This window comes from Lynx canadensis, chromosome E2 (assembly GCF_007474595.2).
Source record: "Lynx canadensis isolate LIC74 chromosome E2, mLynCan4.pri.v2, whole genome shotgun sequence".
NCBI lineage: Eukaryota > Metazoa > Chordata > Mammalia > Carnivora > Felidae > Lynx > Lynx canadensis.
The window spans coordinates 19,706,118-19,729,633 of NC_044317.1; the positions used below are offsets into that span (position 1 = coordinate 19,706,118).

Sequence of the window (23,516 nt, forward strand, 5' to 3'; positions counted from 1 at the left end):
GAGGAGGAGCTCACTTTGGGTGAAGATGGGGAAATTGTCATTGACGTCCTGCAGAGTGACCAGCACCGTAGCTGTGCCAGAGTCCCCTCGGAGTCCCTGGGCATCTCGTGCTTCCACCACGATCTCATACTTGGCCTGCGTCTCTCGGTCCAAGTTTTTGGTTGTAGTGAAAATGAGTCCTGCAAAAAGTGTCCAGCAGCAGCCATGTTACTTGGAGGGCTTTTAGAACATACTGGTGCCTGGGCCCTATCCAGAGTTAACGTAAAAGCTGATGCAAATAAGGTGACTTAACATGTGACTTAAAGGCTCCCCAGGTGATTCCACTGTGCAACCAGAGCTGAGAACCACCGGCCAGCCACCACCCACCTTCACACCCTGCACTGCTAGACCAAAGCTTCCCAAACGGTTTGGTCCAAGATTGGTCCTGGCTGCTGGGAGCATGGTGTTGAGAAAGAGTGCGAGGCCACATCCGGGCTCAGTGTGGAGAGAGTGCTGTGACTCATTAGCGATGCCTGCCTTGGCACATCATTGGTTGTGGTGGTACCTGTACTTTGCACCTGCCACCCCCCTGAAAGACAGTGTGTCCCAGGTCTGACCACCTGGACTTCTGTCTTGCTCCCCAGACTCTGTCCTTACAGTTTTTGTGAAGTCACACTGAGTGGATAATTACTGCGGGCCATGTATTCTCTATACATTATGTAATTCAAACTTCACAGCTGCTATGCAAAACGAACATACATTTTCCTGTTTTCAGGGTGAGAGAACTAAGGCTCGCAGAGGCTAGTTGACTTGCCTCAGGTTGTTAGAGGGAGTGAGTAGCAGAACTGGGTTTGGAGACTAGATCTGTCCGACTCTACACCCAGAGCTGCTAACCAGCATTCTCTTCTGCCTCTTGGGTCACTGCGTGGGTCCTGATTTTGTTCCCTGGACTGGAGTCCATGTCTTGGCAGCTGTCTGCTTCCTTCTCCCCTCGCCGGCCACCTTGTTTTCATGTGTATAAGAACCATTTCCATGGGATCGTGTGGTTGGATGGTAGCTGACACCTGTCAGACTGGACTTCCCTCAGTGCCTGCACCTTGAATATCTGTCCCTACCCGGCTCCAAGCCAGCGCCTGCCCAAGAGGGTTAGTGACACACACCAGAACCATCAATAGCAAAATATTCTTCTCCCTTCAGGATTTGGTACATGACACTGGCGTGGTCTGCCACGGTGGGGTCATCTGCATCAACGGCTGTCACACGGATGACTGAGGTCCCTGAGGAGAGAGAATCCAGGGTTACTGCCTTGTGACTGTCAGCCCTGTGCCCCATTTCCAGATGAAGACAGATGGGGCTCAGGCTGTTCCCTCAACCCACTTTCCTTAGGCCCTGGGGGAGAAAAGACTGCTTTGTTTTCTGAGGAGCCTGCAAGGGGGCAAAGTGCTGAAGGTTCAGCCTGGTCATCTTGGAAGGAGGCAAAGAGAACAGGTGGTTTTTAGTCACAGGAGAAGTGAGGCAGGAGGCAGAAGGCTAGGGTCATGAGGAGAGAGAGAGAGGAGAGGAAAGGCTGCTTCTTCCTTCTTCTGGAAGATGAGAACAAAAGAATGGGAAGGTGCCCCACAGGGGTGAGTGTCACATCTCTGTTTCTCTTGAACTCTGGGACCCCCATCCCCATACTTAACAGGGAGGTATGTTAAGATCTCCCAGGTTCTTAGCCAGGAACCCTGGACCAAGGGGTGGGGAAGGGAATCCTTTTCTGTTACCTCCTAGAGGCTGGGGGTAGAATTGAGGAAGTAGTAATTTCAAGAAGCCTGGGGTTCAGGCTGGTGTCACATCTTGGGGTGAGGGCTCTAGTCTCCTCCCTCCACTCCTGCATGGGTCCTAGAGAGGAGTCTTTTTGCTGTGGTGGCAGAGTTGGTATTCTTCGTGTGCAAAGGCACTCTTAGAGTGCCAGTCCTGAGTCAGAGAAGTGGGTGGGGTTTGCTCCGAAGGATAATGAGAACATTATTATGTATATGTTTCTGATGGTTAGTGCTCAGTCCATGATCAGGGTCAGGGCTCAGTCCATGATGAGCATCAGGGCTCAGTCCATGATTGCGGTCAGAACTCAGTCCATGATGAGGATCAGGATTCAGTCCATGACTGGGGTCAGGGCTTAGTCTATGACTAAGTCAGGGCTTGGTGTGGGGCCAGGTCAGAGTTTAGTCTTTAGGGATCAGAGTTTCTTTCAAGCGCCCTGAACTCACTGAATCCTGATCCCCGACAGTGAAGCTGCTGATAGGAGAGGCACCTTCAGGCTGGAGATGAGCAGGGGAGGAGTGAGAGGGGCAAGCAGGGCACATACCCACGGCCGACATCTCTGGCACAGAGGCGTTGAACAACCGGTGCGTGAACACAGGCCAGTTGTCATTCACATCATGAACTTTGATGGTGAAGCTGGAAGGAGACTCTAAGTCATTATTGGTGTCCTTGTCTACCACGAGGGCAGTAAGGTGGTACTCGGGGATCTTCTCCCTGTCCAGCCTCTCAAAGGCATACACGTCCCCTGAGTCCTCATTGACCCGGAAGACCTTGCCGGCAGACTCTCCTCTGAGCAGGTACTTGGCGTTCTTGCGGTTCACACTTGATTTGATCTAGGAAAGAAGAGGTGCCATGAGCTGCGGATGGGCAGGGGTGGCTGTGTGCGTGTGTGAATGTGTGCACACACATGTGAGCATGCAAGCGTGTAGGTTATGTCGGTGTGTATGTACACGTGTGTGTGTGTATGTGCGCTTATGTGCGGTGCTGGCCAGGGGTCCTGAACGCGACACTGCAGTTTTTACAGGAATCTCTGACTGGTCATTAGCACGTTGTTCTCAGCCAGGTTGCTGCGAACACCACACCAATATGACTTGCTCGGCGCACTGCCCTAATATGCCTCCACCAGTGCTTGGGACATTGTAGGTGCTTGTAAAACGTTTTTTTGTGTGTGAAGGAGTGTACTTGGTGCCAGTGGAAGGCAAGGGGCATTTTGCCCCTGGGAAGTCTCTTAACCTCTCTGAGTTGTGGTAACCTCATCTGTAAAATGGAGATAATATTGCTTTGGACGTTGAGCTGCTCTCATGAGCAGAACGGCGCTTCTGAAAGTGAATTCCAGGACACGCTAGTCTCTTCTGCTGCTCCACATGAAAATCGGGTCCCAGGGAACTGGGAGTTGGCTTCCACTGGCTTGGATCTCTAGAACCAACTTACATGTTTAGGGATGTTTGTGAGCTGGTTGTTAAACACAGCCATTATTAAAAATCCAATTATGTAAACTTATAAATTAAATGAATTCTATAAAAAACAGAGGTAGCCTACCCAAAATTCATTGCTTCCTCGTTATCATACTGCATTTTTCTGTGTTCTTGAGGTTATGTTTACTGTGTTGAATGATGGAAATACCACACAGTGCTGGGTTAATGCATATCTTTTCACAACTCTGCCTTCATTGACATCAAATTGGGAGCTTAAAACAGACACGGCGAAAGTATTTACACCATGGAAATGAGCAAATGCTATGAATCAGGAGTTTTTCTCCTGGAGAACAGGTTGATAAATATTTATCAGCACACCACTGGTTCTGGTCAATTTAGTTTTGGAATGACACGTAAAATGTTCTCTTCTTGGAGATTTATAGTGTATAGTCCTGTAGAAAAAAACTCTAATGAGCTTTAACTCAGGATTTCCCATGCTTTTTAGACCACTGACCCCATTTTCTTTGTAACACATACTATTAGTGCCCTAAGGAACAAGATTTAGAAAAAGATTTGGAAACTAATATACATAAAGCAGCTTGCACAGGCTATTATGATAGATCCATGTTAAAAGATATTAGGTTAAAAGTGCTGAACATTTCATTTATAGAATCTTAGAAGCAGAGACTCTTAGGAACTTCAGAGAATCATATTTCATGCAGTGGTACACTCACAGATGGTTAGAATGTTCAAAAAATGTAGTTCAATTCAATTAAAAATATATAAATTGGACACCTATAAGGTGCCAAGCAGCACCCTGGAAGCACAGAGGTAACCCAGACCCCATTCTTGCTCTCAGGGCTTGGGCCCAAGCCCCAGAAGCTGAGACTCTTAGGATGGGCAGTATTTAAGGGTTCAGGGATAAGAGCCTTGAGTGAAGGTATCCGATGAGGAGAATCAAGAGAGAGCGGGTCTCAAGACAGGAGAGGGAGCAGCAAGAAGGGTGTGGTCAAATCCCGTGAGTCTGGGGGTGCCTGGGTGGCTCAGTCAGTTCGGTGTCTGACTCTTGATTTCAACTCATGATCTCATGGTTCATGGGTTTGAGCCCTGCGTTGGGCTCTGTGCTGACAGCGAGGAGCCTGCTTGGGATTCTCTGTCTCCCTCTCTCTCTGCCCCTCCCCTCCTTGCTGTCTATCTCTCTCTCTCTCAAAAATAAATAAATAAACGTTAAAAAAAATCCCGTGAGTCTGGAAAACATCCCTAGGGTTTAGCGGTAGTGTAGACATTGGAGCCCTTGGTGGGAGCAGCATCTGGGCCAGGGTGGGGGAGTAGGGTGAGAAGCCAGATGACAGAGCTTGGAGAAGAGGCCACAAGGTGAGGAAGTAGAGACAAGGAGTGAGGACCCTCTGCCTTGGGTGGAGCAGAGGTGTGGTGTGCAGGGGCCAGGTGGTTTCATAAGGAGTTCCCAGGACCCATGGGCCAGGATGTATGACGAATAGTGGGTCAGGAGGTGAGAAGCAAATGCCCGAGCTCTGCAGCCTGCGGTGTGGGGGGACAGTGGGGGTTTAAGGAGAAGGGACAGTCTGGGACTCTGTGTGAGTCGCTCAGGGTTGGATGGTAGTTCCAAACTTGGTTCTGGGTGGGTGTGTTAGGACCCACATGGGCAAGGGTAGTGATGGGGACCAATGGAGCTTTGATCTATTGTATTGGAATTCTGTATACGATTCCATTTGAGTATAAGCTCCTTCCCTCCAACTTACGTCTTTTAGAATAGTTTTAGATTTATAGACAAATTGAGAAGATGGTACCGAGAGTTCTCATATATCCTGTCCCAGTTTCCACTGTTATCACCATCTTATGTTAATGTTATGTTAGTATGGTGCCTTTATTACAATTAGTGGACCAATACTGATACATTAGTAGTCACTGGGGGCCATAGTTCATACCGATGTCCTCAGTGTTTGCTTCATTTCCTTCTTCTGCTCTCGGAGCCTGGCCAGGACACCGTATTACATCTAGTCACCACGTTTCTTTGGCTCCTCTTGGCTGTCACAGTTTCTCAGACTTTCAATGTTTCTCAGACTTGATGACCTTGGCCATTTTGACAAGTACTGGTCAGGTATTTTGTAGGATGCTTCTCTACTGAAATTTGTCTGATCAGACTGAGATTATGGGTTTTGGGGAGCAGTGTTTTTTTAAATTATCACTATATTTGGGCATAACGTCTTAATGCCGCAAACCATGGTGACCCATATTTGTGGATTCAAAAGGCTACAAGGGCTCCCTCCCATTGTCCAACCAGTCTGTAAACAAAGGCTCCGGACTGCGGCCTTGATAAACAGGGATTTCCTTCCCTCAGATTACGTCTTTGGGAGTGAGGAGGTAATCCTTGGAGCCCTGTCCTTGGCTCTCCCCAGCACTCTGTTCCTTCTCGGGGTGGGGACTGCGTGTAGCTCCTCTGTCCCCTGGCCCCATGCCAGTTGCAAAGTAAATGCTGTTGGCAGATGATGGCAGGCCTGACGCTCTTCCTGCTGCTCGAAGACCCTTGGGAGAGCCCTCTAAAGGTTTCCGTGTCGGGGCTGCGCATGATGCAGGTGGCCTCTGCTTTCTGCTGACTCTTCCTGACTCACCCTGCAGATTTTTCTCGGGGCCGGCCATTCTCATCAGTGGCTGATTCATGGCACAGTTATCCCATTGGGAAAGATGTAGGTGGATTGACGACATTTTCCTCTCTGACACAGTTCACATTTGTGTTGGGAGTCAGGAACCCTATGCCTTCCTAGGACTAGGTTCTCCTCGGGCTCTGTCCCGGTCTCCCTGTATGACCCTGGTCAAACATCTTTCTCTCTGAGCAGCCATAGTGAGGCATTTAAAGTTCCCAGCCATTCTAGGGAGCCGGAAGAGCCTGTGGGCACAGTCGGTTGTGGGCAGCCTGTGAGTGGAGATTCCCCAGTTGGCCCTGCCCCCAGCTGCTGTGGCTTTTCTGGTGCCAAGGCCAGGCTGCACCCTCCCCCATCAAAGGGTATTTCCAGCCTGTTTCTCTGTGACCAGAGGGATCCCCCAACCCTACTTTTTGTGAGGTTCTTTGTCTGACGTATGCTGCCCCTATAGATTAGGGCCAGGAAGTAAACACTTCCAGCTTTGTGGGTCATGTGGTGTTTGTCGCAGCTGTTCAACTCTGCCATCAGAGCAGCTTTGGCGATTTGTTGTACATGGCCTTGCCTCTGTTCCAGTGAAACTTTACAAAACCAGGCAGTGAACTGGTTCTGCCAGTTTTGCTTTTAGACCATGAGCTCCACAAAGGTAGGGACCCTATCTGTCTTTGCCCACTGCTGTCTTTCCCATGCTTGACACCATGCTTCCTCTTACTGGCACATTGATCTATTTTTTTCTTTAGTGGATCGCGTTCAGATTCCAAGAAACTGACACGGTGAGAGTTTATACACCTGTAAGGAGTTTTTCTCCATGTCAAAAACTCTCAAAATACCTGGGCCAGCCGTTTGCCACTGTGTGTGGAACTCCTCCAGTAGAGCCACTGGTTTGAATCAGAATGGATGGATTTGACATCAGTAGTACTTTGACCCAGTAAGACCGTTCAGTGGCCACTCACATTAGCTCCAAGCCCTAGAACAGTGGCTGGAGACGAACAGGTTTTGAAGGGGGAGGAAGTGAGGGTTAGAGCCTTAGGTGCTGCCTTGGAGGGCAGGCTTGGGTCAGGCACCACGTTATGGGTATCCTAGAATCTGAGGACTTGTGTGGGGTGACAGGGAGCCAGGGAGGGATAGTCGGAGAGAAGGGGGTTTTTCGGGTTTAAAGAGCTAGACCAGGCTGGCAACCTGTGGCCTGGATGATGAATTCTGTCACCAGCACATTTTTGTAGAAGGCTTCTCAGGGCTTCCGGACTTCTCGGATGGGAGAATTTAATGGCAGTCTTGGCTGCTTCTGCCCTAAGCCCTGAACCTCCAGGCCAGGTGGGCCCCCTGTGTGCAGGTGGGCCCTTCCCCTGGTGATTTTTAGTCCACAGACCAAGGCCCAGGAGAAAATGAACCAGAGCATTCACCACCGCCAACACCTTCCCCTTCCCCTTTGCCATCATGATTGCCCTAATCGTCATGACCTCTACTGCCATCACCACCACGGCCCCCTCACCTTTCCCTTTACTTTCCCACCGCCTCTCCCTTCATCGTTGTGACCATGACCACCGCCACCGCCTCTCCCGCCTCTCCCGCCTCTCCCAGCTCTGCCACCATTCCCCCTCACAGCTGTCGTCCCCACCCCTGCACCCACCGCAATATCTGCCACCGCCTTTACCACCACTGTCACCGCTGATGCCACTCCTGCTCGGGGGCCTGAGCCTTACCTTGCCCACATAATGGGGCAGCGAGGTGTTTTTCTCTTCATCGATGTGCATCTGGTTCCAAATCCAGTCCCTCTTCTGGCGCCGGGGGGCGGCCGGTTGGGCAAGGTCAGTGCCTTCCGCGGGTGCCACCAGCAGGCCCAGGCACACGCCTGCCGAGGCGAGCAGCACCGTCAGCACCTGCATCTTCCCGAGAGGCACCAATCTGGGCAAAGAGAGGGGACACCGTGAGGGCATGGTAGTCACCACCCTGGGGTCTGAGCAGCTCCCAGGGACGACTGAACTTCCTCCTGTCATCCTTCCCTCTCTGCTGATACCAGCAGAACCAGATACTCTTCCTGCCCCCAGATTGCTTCGGTCTGGAAGAGGAAGGCAGACGCAGAAACTCCTCCCGAAGTGTCGTATGTGCTGGCGTGGAAGCCCCAAGGAGGGCTCCCGACGGGGAAGGTTTTCTAGAGGAGAGGGTGAGGCTGATGCTGATGGTGGCTCCCGAAGTCCTGCGCAGCGGGGACCCCAGTTATCCCCATGTTACACATGAGGTTAAGTTCACGTTGGAGCGAGTGGTGGGGCTGGGAATGGAGCCTTGGTGTCTGACCTCAACAGCTATCACTTATCAAGTACTTATGACAAGCATGACACCATTCCAAGCACTTCACGTGTGTTATCTCATTTAATTTTCCTAGTAACCCTTCAGGTGGATATCATTATTATGCTCCTTTTGCCAAGAAGCCGAGGAACAGAAGAGTTCAGTTCACATTCCTGAGATCACCTAGGCAGGGAGCGGCAGAGCCAGACTTGAACCCAGTCTGCCTGGCCCCAAAGTTCAAGCTTTTTCCCACTGGCCTCTCTTGTCCTCGCAGCTGCTGTGGGGTGGGACTTCAAGACGCCTCTGAACAAACATGCCCCCTGGCCAGCACGAGAGCCCCTGTGGCAAGATGCTTTGATGCTGTCTTCAGAAAGTGCTTGGGAAACCCAAATGTCTTAACCCAGAGGGTCAGGCCCTCACTAGGCCCAGAGCTCACAGTTGGTGATCAGCTGAGGAACTATCACAAGAGCAGGGGTGGGGGAGGGTGGAGGATTGAAAGGCTGGTCTCACGGGACTGGCTTCATAAATGAAGGGTCCCAGTGCAAAATGGAAATGTGGGGCCCTCTGTTCAAAGAGTATTAAGAATTTCAAGATGGGGGCGCCCGGGTGGCTCAATTGGTTAAGCGTCCGACTTCAGCTCAGGTCATGATCTTGTGGTTTGTGAGTTTGAGCCCTGCATCGGGTTCTGTGCTGACAGCTCAGAGCTTGGAGCCTGCTTGGGATTCAGTGTCTCCCTCTCTCTCTGCCTCTCCCCTGCCCACACTCTGTCTCCCTCTCTCTCAAAAATAAATAAATGTTAAAAAACTTAAAAAAAAAAAAAAAAGGGGGGCGCCTGGGTGGCGCAGTCGGTTAAGCGTCCGACTTCAGCCAGGTCACGATCTCGCGGTCCGTGAGTTCGAGTCCCGTGTCGGGCTCTGGGCTGATGGCTCAGAGCCTGGAGCCTGTTTCCCATTCTGTGTCTCCCTCTCTCTCTGCCCCTCCCCCGTTCATGCTCTGTCTCTCTCTGTCCCAAAAATAAATAAACGTTGAAAAAAAAAAAATTAAAAAAAAAAAAAATTCAATCAAGGTGGAGACAGAAGACCATGAAAGCAGGTATCATGCGCCAGGCCCAGTGTGCTTGCTCGCTCTGGAAGGGAGCTCTTAGGACAGAGATCAGCCTGAACCAGGATCTTGGGTCACCCAGAAATGAGGGCCTGGCTTCATCCTGAATTCCAGGAAGAGGGATTTTCCCCACTGCTCCATGGTGGGTGCAGGCTGTGACCTTGCTGGCCCTGTGCCCTCTCACCCCTGACCCCATCAGTCTACTCATGCTGGGTCCCTGTGTCACTGATCTGTGGCTCCTGGGATAGTTCAGGGGCAAAGGGCAGGTGGATGGGAATGGGAACCTGGGCGCCTGCCTAGAGAGAGACAAGGACCACGAGATGCTGGATGGGAGGCCACCACCCTGGTCATCCCCCACCTTGGCCCATGGGAGAGCCTGGATTCTGCACATTACAGGAGGTCTCTAAACTCTAGTAACATTTCCTCTGAGACGTTGGCGCCAGGCTGTCCTCAGTGAGGGCCCAGGGTGTCTGCGCTGGGCTAGCCTGGCCTGTGGGTCTGCTGATCTTAGCGTTTGAGATCCCCACCCTGTGGGCCCTGCTGCTGGTGCTGGAGGAAGTGGGCTCCCAGGGTTGGGTGGGACAGGGCTCCGAGGAAGTCCCCACAATGCACGTGCCATGTGTCTGGAGAGAGGCTCTGGGTCTCAGTTTCCTCAGTTGTGAGGTGGTGGAACTGGAGGAGGCTTGGTGTCCTTTGAGGTAGGACGTGGAGAGGGTGGCCACTGCAGGAGGGAAGGAAGGCAGTGAACAAAGGCTTTGGGGAGGTTGGGCATCCTGGCCGGGAAGCTGCTCCTGACTCAGGGGAGGTGGCCGGCATGCCTCTGCTCTAGCCTTGCAGGGCCCAGGCCTGGCGGGTCATTTCCTTCTTTGCCTACAAAGGAACTGCGAATCTTGGTTCTTTCTTCCTCCCAAGTGAGAAGTGACTCAAAAATGAAAAAGTAATACAAACAGAAGTGAAACCAAGAAATAGGGAGAGAGAGAGAGTTCTCAGGCTTTTTGGCAGGATGGAGTGAGAGCCCATGCACTGAGCTAACAGGCACATGGGGCCTGTCCTCAGGGAGTGCACACTGTGGTGGGAACACCATGAAAATAAGTGAATTGGGAAAGTACCAGTTAGTGATACATTGGGTGCGACAGAGGGAGGGTGTTGCTGACTGAGACTGTGAGGTCAGGGAGGCCTTTCAGATAGAGGAGATTTCAACCAGCATCTGAATGTTAGTCGTAGGAATGCCAGGGAAAAGAAGGGCGTTCCAGGCAGAAGGACCAGCATGTGCAAAGGCCCTGGGGTGGAAAAATGGTTGGTGTGCCCCCGGGTCAGGTAGAAATGAGCATTAGGGGGCGGGGGACAGGAAGAGGTGACCAGGTCAGTGTGGTAGGCTGAGTGATGCCCGCCCCCTGCCAAAGATGTCCATGTCTGAATCCCTGGAATGTGCGAACATTTTACTCTTTATGGCAAAAGGACTTTTAGCAGATAGGATGTCTCCATGTGTGACCCTGGAGTGCCGTCTCAAGACGTTCCTTCTTGCCTGGGGTGGCGGAGGGGGGCTGACATCCCTGAGCACCTCCTCAGTGGCATATGTTATGTCATTTAAACCTTGCAAACTGCAAGGTAGTTGGCAGTAACCCCACTCTACAGGTGAGACTCAGAGAGGTGGAGTGAGTCATCCCAGGTCATATAGCGGCAAGAGACAGAGCCAGCATTTGAACTTAGTCTGCCTTTCACCCCAAATACTGCTTTTCCCTACCATGCCTCCCCTCTCTGTCTCTGTGGGGACATTCACATGCATGATAATAAAATACTGTTCTCCACGCTTGGCTGTCATGTTACCCCAGGCTATAGGAATTATCGCCCCCATTTCACAGAGGGAGAAACTGAGGCACAGACCCAAACAATTGATGGATCTAGAACCCTCACCCAGCTCTTTCTCTGAATCCTGGGCTCCTTCTACACCCAAACTCAGAGAGACCTGAGGGACTTTTCCAACTGAAAAGCCACATTTATTTATGTCTTTTGCATTTTGTGTTAGGAATTTGGCCTCCAAAATGGGGGCTGAGAAGAAGGGTTTTATCAGACAATTGTTTCTCTTCCCGCTGCTCATGGAGAGGAAGTCAGTTGGCAGGATTTGTCATGCCCACAGCTGGAAACAGAATTTCCCTTGGCCGCACCTCTGGAGGTGTGGTCAGAGCCACAACTGGGGGCAGGTTTATTTTAGCCCTTTACCTCCCCACAAGCCCTTTACCTTCACTAAGTTTTTGGAGTGGTCGTAATGCTGCCAGGTGGATTTGGGGTATGACAGATGAGCAGAGGGTCTGAGGATTTTGGAGGTGATTTCTGTGCTCAGAAATTCCCAGCTGAGCAGCCCCAGGAACTTGCCTGACGACAGCCTTGAGGGGAAAGGGGATCTACTTGGCAGCTCAGATGTGTGTGGTGGGCACATGGAGGCCAGGTGCCTGCCCATGTCCCTGTCATCCAAGATTTGTGACCATGCCCCATCCCTGGAGCTTTTCTAGAGGCTTTTGGGGGCAGCTCCAAATGCACTCCTGGGTATGAGTGGGCCCACTGAACTCTCACTTGGTCTGGGAAGGTCTTAGAGACCCAAAATGAGAGGACAGAGTGTGTGGTCAAAGGTGAACAGTCATGGAACCCAGGAGAAGGGGCAGAGGAGCCTCGGAGAATCTGGGGGGACAGCCGGCTCACCTATGCCCGGATGGGAGGTTGGGGCCTCAGAGAGCTCTCGGATCCCGCTTTTTGTCCACAGTGGGTGGGACTGCTGATGTCAGAACCTTGATGCCTGGGCTGAGTCTGAGGACTGAGGGGTGGCTCTGAAGGTTGAGCCAAGTGCGGGTGCCTGTGCCTCTGTCTGCTCCTCTCCAGTTACCTGTCTGGGTCTTGAGGGTACTTGGTGAGCTTCTAGTAGCAGCCCCAGCCTGTAGGACATTAACACCCACCGGGTTTGGGGCACCTGGGTGGGTCAGTCGGTTGGATGTCCAACTTTGGCCAGGTCACGATCACGTGGTTTGCAAGTTTGAGCCCTGCTTCAGGCTCACTGCTGTCAGCTCAGAGCCTGCTTCAGATCCTCTGTCCATCTCCCCACCCCCCTCTCTTTCTCTCTCTCAAAAATAAACATTTAAAATAACAAACACCCACTGGGCTTGGTCACACCCTTCCAGCCTCTGCACTTGACATTCTGTCTCCTCTGCCTGGATTTAGTTACATGTCACCGCTTCTCTGAAGCTTTCTCTGGAGCCCTGGGCATACATAGCCACACAACAAACATTTATTGAACACCTACTGTGTGCCAGGCACTGAACTACATGCGGGGAGCAAACACAGGCTGTACTCCCATGGGGGAGTATACTAACCGCTTGATAAAAAACATACAGTTTAAAATTGTGAGGTGTGCTGATGGAGAAGAGTAGGAAGCTGGAGGTGGGGGCCAGCAGGGTCCAGACTGGGCTGAGTGTCTCAGTCCAAGAGTGAGTCCTACCTCTCTCTGAGCTGCTGTGAGACATTAGGCAAACATTTCTTTGGTCCCTTTCTGTTTGTGGGCCCATCTGTCGCTGGGATTTGGTCTTGAAGGGGCTGTGAAGTCCGCTCAGCTCTGTGATTTTGAAAAGGGCTAGGGGGACACAGAGGGGCTGGAGCTGGTCCTTTTTAAGCGAAATAGATCTTAGGAAGCCTGGATCTAGCTGGGAGCCCCTCAGTGAGCCAGCCTGGCAGGTGTCCCTGGGCTCGTCTTGCCCCCAACCAGTAGCAGACCCCTGCTTCTTGACCTGACCAGAGCTCTGCTCAAGCTTGAGGCTCAGGGGCTGAGTCTGGGCTTGAGGGGGTAATCAGGCAAGCTGGAGGGCCCTTTGGAGTGGGGTAGAGGAAGCTTGCAGGTCAGGGATACACACATGACATCCTCACGCTGCATGGACACACAACACCCTGACCTACGTCCACATAAGTACACACCCTGTGTCCACTCATCTGCCCACGCCGGCTCCTGAAGAGTCTCTGCTATGCAGAGCGGCCCCTCTGTACCCGTGCAGTATACCCCCATCAGCTGGGACAAGATCTGGCAGCTGAACCCAGCCCCAGGCAAAGCCTCAGGGTGGACAGGACGATCAGTTCCAGCCCAACCTCCCACAGGCTCTGGACTCTAGCCCAGAGGCCCGGGGTCAGGGGTCAGGGGCTGGACTTTGGGAGGAAGGCCCAGAACACGTGGGGGCTGTGCCTGTGGGAGGGGCAAGTGCTGGACACCCCCCCCCCCACCCCCCGCTCCCTGTGTGGCCGTGGATGGCTCTCCTCATTGCCTTCCTACGCCACCACCTTGAGCCTCAGTCTAGAACAGACTCCTTCAGGGACCCCCTCATTGTCTGCCTGATCCTCAGCATTTACAGCTGGGTCTTCGCAGCCACGGGCACTGGGAGGATGAAGGGTGGGGCCCTGTGAGCCTTGGGCATGGGGTGTATTGGGGCAATTAGGCAGCTATGAGCTGGCCTCTTGGGGCTTTCTCCTGGTTTGCAGCCCAATTCGGCCTAGGGACCTGCTCCTGTGGGTCCCAGACCTGAGCCCCTTCCCTGGGGTCCTGCCAATAGCTTCCCTGTCTCTACTTCCCTTCGAGGTGACCATGCTGCTCCCCTGCTGACCTCTCCTCCCTGGCTCCCCATCCTTGTAGGATGAAGCCTAGCTCCTGAGCCTGTGTTCAAGGCCCAGCATAGCATGTCCCCTGCCCACCTCTCTGGCTTTTCTCTCCCTCATCTCCCTGCTCCTTCCAACCATGAGGAGAGCAGACATTTCTGGAAGGCACATTGCTCTTCCTCTCTCCAGCAGGCTTTTTGCACAGGCTGTTCCCCTGCATGGGGACACATGAACACACACCTATCTCTGAGCAGAGGACCTCTTACATATGGCTGGCAAGACAAACTCATCAGTTGCCACTCACCCCTTTCCATACCTGTGAGACATCACTGCTCACAGTATTACAGTATTCATCCCCACTGAACTTGAACTCAGCCCCTGAATTCTCAATACAATCTTTCAAGTAGATAGTAGCGATTCACCAAATGTTGAAATTGAAACAATTTCCTACTGGGTTTCTGAGTTCTAGGGCCATCCAGTCTATACCCCTGTCTTCTAATGGGGCAGCTTCAAGCTTCAAGTATAGAACACCCCTTACCCACACCAGGGAGACTTTTCCAGCCTTCTGTGGGCTTTGTGACTTTGACTGGGGCTCTGAGGCTGTCAATGGGAGCAACAGAATAAGGCCCACACACCTGCCTGTTTGTAATGGCCCAGCTTCTCAAAAGCTGCGTGGCCTCAGGCCCATTCCTTGCCCTCTCTGAGCCTCAGCTCACTCAGCTATAATGGAGGCAACAATAGCTGCCTATTGAGGAGGATTAAATGAGGTCATGGGTGAGAAATTGGTATACAGTAGGTGCTCAGTAAGTATGCAGGTGTCTTGACCTTTATGTGCCCACCCACTCCAGCCTGGTGACTGTGGGCTTGACTGGCCAACTCATACCTGACTGCATTTCCTCTTTGTGCCCTGGGCCCACCTCCTACACCCCTCTGTTCTCCAGAAGGAAATCTTTTTCTCTGCCTACCTGTCCCTGGGGTCCCTTTTTTTCCTTCCTGCCGGGATCTGACTGTTACTGTGTCCCAAGACAGATAATCTGGAGGTCTCTGAATGAGTTTAGGGACCATTTGATCCATCCCCTGCCCAGAGAGATTAGAAGACTGAAGCCCAGAAATACCTCTCAATATCCTCTGGGCTCCTGCTCTTCCTCCAGGAAGCCTGCTGGGATTTTTACACCCAGTATCTGCTTGGGCTTGTGTCAGGATGGGCTTTTTAGTATTTCTAGCCAGAAACCAAGCTCCTCAGGGTAGGACCTGTCTCCTACAATATTCCTCCCAGGATCATTGGGTTCCTAGCTTGTCCTCGTGCCTGCTTCTGTGGCTTGAACTGTCAGGTTCAATCCTCTCTGACTTTTCTCCTCTCTAAGCTTCACGGTGGAGTCTAAGCCCACACGGTGGGCTGTGGGGTCAGAAGGGGCTGGCCTCACTCATATTTTTGCTTCCATCTCATGCTTGCTGTGTAGCCTGGGACTGGCTGCTTGGTCTCTCTCAGCATCTATGGTCTCCTCTGTCAAATGGGATTTCTTTTAGTAGCTTCAAGGATGCCGAGGGGGTGCAGAGACGGCCAGAAGTAGCAGGGATGGATCCCCATAAGGGAGGGGCCCAAGATTTTTCCAGAGCGAGTGGCCACTGTGTTCACCTCTTGTCCCCGAGGCAGCAGCAGAACTGTGAGTCAGCCAACTTTGGAAGAAAATAAGTGTGGCCCCTCTGGTTTCCTGCCCTCATGTCCGGCCCTTGTTTAGCAGCACAATTGGTCAGGTTGAGACTGCAGGGTGGGCAGCTTAACCCCTGCGATGCCAGTGCACGCCTTCCCTACTGCCTTGCAACAGTCGGTGGGAATTGGTAGGGCTGCCTGGGGGCTCAGCAGCTCCTGGGCCCCTTGGAGGCCACCTGCTGCCCTCTGGGCTGGGCTCCCAAGGTGGCCGGACTCTGCTGCTCCCTACCACCTAACGGGCAGCCAGAGCTCCTGGTCCTGGCATTCATGGCCTCCAGTGTCACTAGCCTTTCTGGCACTGCCTGCTCTAAAAAACCCTGTGGCCAGCCAGCCTCCCCAAATCCTCCAAGCTGCCTAGGCTTCCTGCCTCCCCCAGAAGACCCTTCACATCTTGGGGGATCCTGTCTGCCCCCTTCACACAGCAGCACCATCCTTGGGGTGGGGAGTGAGCCCGGGGCCCAGAGTGCTTGCCAGAGGAATTGCTGAGTCAACATCCTCTCACCTGCGCCCTCTTCACTCCCACCTGCCATGGAATGGCTGACCTTGGGGGGTCAAAACCTTGAGGACATTCACAGCTCTGGTGTGGCGGGTAAATTCAGCTGTGATTTCTTGAAGGCACCCCTCCCCTGAGCCGTTCCTGGAGCCAGTGCTGGGTGTGTACATTGCCTTCTTCACTAGGCTCACCAGAAGACTGCTTCCTCCATTGTACAGATGAGAAAGCTGAGGCATGGTGCTGGGCTTTGGGGTGCAGATCCTGCTTCTCATCCCCACTCCCGCTCTTACTTTGCCCAGTCTCACCCGTCTCAGTCGCACCCCCTGTGGAATGGAGAAAGGACTCATCTAACTCTCGCAGTAGTAGAATTGAGAGCTCCATCAGTTAGAACTTTTTATCCTGGGGCATGTGGCTGGCTCATTTGCTTGAGCATCTGACTTTTGATCTCAGCTCAGGACATGATCTCATGGTTTGTGAGATTGGGCCCTGTGTCAGCGCGGAGCCTGCTTGGGATTCTCCCTCTCCCTCTCTTCCTGTCCCTCCCCCACTCACTCTCTCTCTCTCTCAAAATAAAAATAAACATAAAAAAAGAGAACCTTTTGTCTGTATCACCTGCAGTTCCCACAACGGCTTGTAGAGTCACTGTCTCTTGTTCAGACAAATACACAGAGGTTTGGAGAACATGGAGGTTTGGAGGTGCTGAGTAATTTTCCCGGAGTAACATGGGAAGGAGTGATAGAGCTGGGCATCCCACCCTAAACTGCCTGCCTTCGATTCGTTTTGGGGGAACTTCCGCAAAACATGAGGGCTGTGGGGTCCCAAACTTGGGGCGTCTGGGGAGAAAGGGTGGGCCGCTTTGCCAACCACAGCTCCCGTGGCTTGTACCTGGTCCCTGCAGTGTCCGGGGCCGGGAGGGGAGGGATCCATAGGCAGGGCCTCAGGTGCCCAGAGCCAAGCCTCAGCTTGCCTTTTCTAAAAATGGCGGTGCTGGCTGACAGAGAGGGGCCGCGGCTCAGAGCTCCCCTTCCAGGGCTCCTCTTCCAATGCCATAACAGAACATTGGTAGGAGGGATGATGTGAGGCTTTGGTAAATCCTCTCCCGTGGGGGAGGGCCACCCAAGAGGAGACTAGGCCCGGGTGCCACTCTTCTGCCTCTGAGTGCTGGCAACTCAGACCCCTGTGCTCTCTGAAACGTGGCGTGGATGGAAGCCAGTGGGCCTTCAAGGCTCATGGAGTTGGAGGGTCTACACGTGGAAGAACTTCCCCCACCAAGTCCTGAGAATGCCCGCTTGTGCCCACGACACCACCACTAGCTCACCGCTCTGAGCCAGGAGGAGACTCGGTCCGCCCCCAAGGAATGGCTCTTCCCCGGGACCCCAACAACGACCGCTCTACAGATGGGGCAGCCAAGTGCCCTCTCAGCTCGGGTGCTTGGCGAGGCGTCTGGGGTGGAGTAGGGGCGGGGATTCTTCACTCACCGAGCTCGCGGACCGAGAGGTGTCTTGGTTCCGTCTGTCCGTTTGGCTGAGCTGCCGTGGAGCTCCGTGGAGCTCAGCCGATAGCCTCTCGAGGGGAGCCACACCCGGTCAATGAGGGAGGCCTGGCTGCCGCCCCTTCAGGTTTTCCAGCTGGCCCTGGCCCACTTCCCCCTGGGATGGTTTCCTGTTATTGTTCCTTTGTGAGGGCCGGGCTGGCTGCAGATAGGCAGGCTCTGTGGTGGGCGGCTGCCTCGGCCCAGCTGGGCTGTGCTCGTAGAGGCCTGGGCCTGGACCGGACCTGGCACGCTCAGGTCAGATCCCAGTCCCAGGCCTCAGCTCTGCTCCTGATGGGACCTGGAGCCAGACACATCTCCCTCCCTGGCTCGATGCTCAGTTTCCTCATCTGTAAATGGGGATAATCAGACCTCAAACTCACATGGGTGTTGGGATCAGCGAGAGTCAAAATGAAACTGAAGGTGGGATCCGGTCCGTCAGAACCAAGCAGCTGGGGGTGGGAGGAGCACAGATTCTGTGAACCTGGAGAGTCCTAGGAGGAGCTTTTATAAACTGAACAGACCTGATCAGCTCAACTGACTGGGAATCTCCCAGGGTGGTGGGAGTGTGTCCTTTGAATGGTTGCTCTCGTTTTCTCCTGAGCGAGTGGTTGGGAAGTCCCAAATGTGCTCCTTTACGGGACTGGGCAGACAGAGACCTGAGAGGGAGAACGTCTTGCCCAGAAGCACTCAGTAAGTCTGAGGACATGGGTATGGAGCTGGGGAACGGGGTGGGAAAATGATTTTTGGGAAGGTGAGATAAAGATCTGTCTCTTTGGGGCATGTTGAGTTGGAGATGGCTTTTGGACACCCAGGTGGTGATGCCAGGTTTGCAGTTGGAGACGGGTGCATACAGGTGGCTTAGAGATGAGGTTTAGAAGCTCTGATCTTATGGCTTATTTCCGTGAGGCTGTGGGAGTGGATGAACTTAGAGGGAGGGAGGCCCCTGGCATCTGAGATTTGTATATCTTCTAGGAGAGCCTGGCGGGGAAAAGGGAAAGCCGGGAGAGGGCAGGGCTGTGGAGAGCAGGCAAAGACGAGGACAGGGTGTCAGCTGGGTAAGGGGAGGGCAGATTTGGAAGCTGGAAGTCACAGACAGCTGTGGACAGAGCAGGTTAAGTGGAATGGGGTAGACAAGGCAGATTAGAGGGGCTGGTGAACAGGGATGAAGAGGGGGAGATGAGTGTGATCACGGCTTCGCAGTGAACAAGGAGCAAGAAATGGGAGAGAGATTCTGTGTGTGTGTGTGTGTGTGTGTGTGTGTGTGTGTGTGTGTGTGTTTAAAGTTATGTTTGTGTGGAGGGGACTTCTAGATGATGCTGGAGGGAGAAGAGCGACCTGTGGAGGGAGGACGGTCCTGAGGCGGGCCTCTGCACAGGATCCAGCACATTCCATCACTTTTGGTGGAATGAACAAACAAAGGCGCAGCGTTTTCTTATTTTCTTCCCCAACAGGCTTAACTCTGTCTTCCCCAGCCAGAGGGTGGATGTGGCCCCAGGCCAGCTGGTCCCTCAGCCCCATGCTCCTGGCTCTGCACGCCCCAGCCTGGGCTCTCTGCCTGCTCTGTGGTGTACGTGCCTGTGGGACCGGGCTGGGCCTGGCCTCACTTCCCGTGGGGTCTCAGACTTGTCGCTGGTGGCAGATGGGGACAGGGTCTGTGTTGGCACCATCTGCTGATTCCCTTTGTACTCCCAGTCCACAGGAAAGTTGACTCTGCCCCGAAGCCTGCTGTTCCTGTCATCTGTAAACAAAGGGATGGCTATCCAGGCATGTGCCCTGGGGCAGGGATGTGGTCACCCCGAAGAGGTAGTCCAGGCCATGGGAGGAAGGCTAGTGCCCTTGGGGCTCCTGGGGAGCTCATGTCCGATTTCTGCCACCACCCAGCCCCTGCTCCAACCCCTCTGGAGGCACAAGAGGCACTGGGAAGGCACGAGGCCGGGAAGTGCCATCAGGAGCAAAGGAGGCAGCCGGTGGGCCGGCAGGAAACGGGATGGTCTGTGAGACCTGATTAGCAGTGGAGGAGGAAGCGACAATCAGGATGGTGGGGTGGACTGGGAGTGTGGCAGTGAGGCCTGGGGACACCCACCTAGCCTCTGCCAGGACGAAAGCTGACTGGAGACTCGGCCCTGTGGTGTCCTGCTTGGAGAGGTTCAGACTTGGGTGTCGGCTGACCTGGTTCAGATCCTACCCTGGCCTCTCACTGGCTGTGTGACCCAGGGTGGTTGACGTGCCGCTCTGAGCCTGTTTCTTTACCTGTGAAATGGGTTGCAGTCCACACTTGGCAGGGCCGTCCAGAGGATCAAATAAGACAGCATAAATAAATGACTGCAGGGACAAGCATTTTACCAAGCAGGTAAAATTTCTTACAGTGTGGTCCTCAGGCCAGCTGCCTCCCAGCCACCTGGGGGGGGGGGGGCGGCGCTTGTTGAAAATGCAGATTCCTGGCCCTCACACGCAGACTGATGGAGTCAGAATGGCTGGCAGCGGAGCCCTGAGGACTGCGATGCATTTGTAGCTCTCTGGATGCTCAGGTTTGGGAGTCACGGCATGCGTGTCCTCAGAGCCCTGAGCTCTCTTTCCAGGGACTCCTCTTTCAGTCCTCAGAGCAACCCTGAGGGGCAGGACTGTCGTCATCCCCGTTATGCGGAGGGGGAAACAGAGACTGGGAATGAACTGCTTTCCACGATCAGAGCTTGTCAGTGGTAGAATGGAAATTCTGACCCAGGGCCTCTGTTTCCTGAGGTCATGTCCTCGCTGCCCACCCCTCCCCCACGCCCAGGCTTTCCTGCCCATTTCGTTGAATGAAAGAATGCATGAGTGAGGGACGGAATGGGTCAACGACCACTGGCATGTTGAGGCAGACACAAGGCGCGGGGTTGGGTATACACCTGTGTTCTGTGGTATATCCCGGCACACGGTGGGGCCTCTTCTTGAAGCCTTCAAAGAGGCTCTGACTCAATCCATCCATCCAACTCTCAGCCCCGCTGGGCGCACAGCTCTGTGTCTGGCTCCGGGTGGGCGCCCAGGGAAGAAAAGAGGCCGGCCCGTGATAAACTCTGAGTCTGGGGTGGAGCCGTTGCGGTCACCGACACTGCTGTGAACTCAGCACCAGTTATGTGCCACCTCCGCTCCAGGCCCTGTGCTTTCTTTTCAGTATTCCCGGTGGCCCTGTGAGGGGGGTATGGCTCTGCCCCTGCTGCAGCATCATGTACGTGGCCCAGCATGGCAGCGCCTGGCTCAGACCAGGGCTCCCGTGAGCGTGCCAGCCCTGCCCCACTGCCTCCATCCCATCGCAGGCTGAGCTGCTGCAGCCACTGCCTCCGAGGATGCTCTTCGCTTCCCAGCTCTGCCTGCCCAAACCTCCGGCCCAGCGCTTCAGTGCCCAGCTCAGACATACTGCCCCTCCATCCAGCCTGCCCAGATTCCCATTCTGGGAGCGTCATGCCCCCTGGGAAGCTTCCACTCCACCTGCCCCCCACTTGTTCCGTTCCAAAACCTATAGGGCCCCTTGCCTGTTTTCTTGTGTAATGATTCCTCACTATAGCCCTGAGAAGTGTCAATGCTGTTCATATGCCCATTTTTCTTAAGAGGGAGCCAAGGCTCAGAGAGGCTGAGGAACTTGCCCAAGGTCACACAGCTCTCAAGTAGCAGAGCCAGGATTCCAGTGCTCATCTTCTGGTTCCCAGTTTAGTGCTCACTTTACACCATCCTACTCCTGATGAGTTGTCATTGGGTAGCAATGTTTTATGCTCATCTATTATTAAAATATACTGTTAATGGTGTCCAGTCTTTGCCTAGCTTTGTTCTGGGCATGGGGGATGCAGACATGACCCAGGCTTTGGTCCCTGCCTTTGATGTTTCACATTAGTGTGAGCTGCATTGGGTAGGGCTGGGGTGGGAACAGAGGTGTGTGCCCCATGCCGAGGGTGCTTGGAGGTGGCCCTGGGGAGCTGCGGAGGATGGGAGTCCCCAAGATGTTGAAAGGATAGGCACGTGCTGCCCAAGCACAGAGCAGGAGGAAGGACTGGCCAAGCAGAGGGCATGGTTAAGGCCGAAGGTGCGGAGGCCTCCTTGGCAAGAAGCCATCCCGTGGAGGGAAGCACTGAGGTTCTGTGAGGGTGAATCGGGGACTGGCTGGATGAGGCCAGTGGCGGAGAGCCGCTCCTGCCTCCCTGAGGAGCTTGGGCAGGGGCACACCCGAGGCCTCTCACTTGTCAGGGACCTGCAGAGCCCTGAGTTTTAGGAGAATTGCCCGGCCCAGGGTAGCATCCTGCGGTCAGGCCAGGGAGAGGCTGCAGGCTGGGGACCTCAGGCCACCGCTGCTGGGCAGGTGCCGTTGCTGGAGCCCGACTGAGGCCTCTCCTCAGCCAGGAAAGGACTAGCTGAGCGGGAATTGAATTCCCGACAGCGAGAACAATACCTTATCCGCCGAGCACTTTCCCAGATGTTTCTCACTTTTCTCCCACAACATCCGGGGGACGCTGGTAGGAAGCCACGCTCCCGTGCTTTGGGGCTGAGGGGACCAAGGAGCAGTCGGTGAGGGTTCCGAAGGGTCCCCGTGGTTATGTCCTGAGAATGCCTGCCACTTACCGTCCTGCCGATCCCGGCTGAGCCATACAGCCTTTGGTGCCTCAGTTTCTCCTTCTGTAAAATGAGGGTGATCGCATGCGTTTCTCATGGGGTTGGTGGAAAGTGCATGGAGCAGTCCCTGGCATCAGTAAGTGCTTGATAAACATTAGTCGTGACAATGATGTCCATAGAAGTTGATAGTGGGACACACTTGAGGGTGTGGGCGGGGCACCACATGAGCATAGCGTTTGCTGGGCAGCCGGGTGGCTGCATGTGTATGTGTAAGAGCGCACATAGAGCATGTAAGGCACCCATCTGGATTGACTGTGTACGTGTTGATAGGTGCGTGAGTGGGTACAGCTGCCCAAGGGAGGGCCAGGCCTTGGGGCAGCACCTTCCTCCCCCATCATCTGGAATCATCTGCCACATTATCCCATTGACCAGTCCTTCTGCACCCTTCTCTCCTGCGGAGGCCAGAGAAGTCAAAGCCTGGCTCAAAGGTGGAGACTAAAGCCCCCGCTTCCCTGTCTGGGGGGCAGGCCTGAGTCTGGCAGAGCACTGGCCCCTTGAAAGCCAGGACTTCCTGTCTCCAGGCCGCACATTCCTTGTGTCCTCCGTCAAAGTGTCTTGGAGAACAATGGGTCAGAGTCTTTGCCATCTGTGGGGCAGGAAGGTGGGTCAGGGGCAGGTCAGTCTTGCCTCTCGATGGGGCCAACAGGGCTCCGGCCCCAGTTCTGGGCCCAGCAGTGTGACAGCGGAGCCGGAACCTGGCCGACCTGGGACGTCTGCCTCCTGCCCGTGCAGGTCCATCCCTTATTCAGGCCACCTCCACACCCCTCAGCACACACTGCCCCCTGCTCCCCTCCCCATCCCCTATGGCCCGAGTCAGGTCTTGTGGGCACAGTCCAGCTCGTCCTGGAGAAGGAGGCTGCTGGAGAGAACTCAGGGCGGATTGGACGGGACTAATCACTCAGGCTGGCAGAGATCTTGGAGATCCCCTGGCTTCACCCACCTGTCATGAGAACCAGGAGGGAAACAAGAGAGACTAACCAGCCGAAAGAAATCCTCCCCAGCCCCTGCGCTGAAGCTCATACTCACAGGGTGTCTCTGACCTATTGCCTCTGTGTTTATGTACTGTTTTCACAAGCCTGGTGGCATGGAAGGGACCGGATGGGGCTGTGGCACTCAAACTGGGCCTCTCTGGGGGGCGGGGGCAGCCAAACCTATGGAGATGAGGAACCTGGGGGTCTTTTGTTTATGTGGACAGCTCTTTAAAACCTTTGGCTGTTTTTGCACCTCCTTGTGTCTGAGAATCTGGTTGCCGTTAGGGGTTCCTCTGCCTCTGCCT

The 23,516-nt window shown here is 54.0% G+C and overlaps 1 protein-coding gene across 1 annotated transcript in view; it reads right to left on the bottom strand.

Annotated features, from left to right (window-relative positions):
- The window catches only part of CDH5 (cadherin 5), a 34,223-nt gene extending 16,558 nt beyond the window's left edge, over nt 1–17,665 (bottom strand). Inside the window, 5 exon segments of the mRNA XM_030298781.1 lie at nt 15–179; nt 1,140–1,256; nt 2,324–2,612; nt 7,555–7,756; nt 17,547–17,665. Of these exon segments, the coding sequence (XP_030154641.1) occupies nt 15–179; nt 1,140–1,256; nt 2,324–2,612; nt 7,555–7,737 (754 nt within the window). The 5' untranslated portion in view covers nt 7,738–7,756; nt 17,547–17,665.
- Between the last annotated feature and the right edge of the window lie 5,851 nt (nt 17,666–23,516).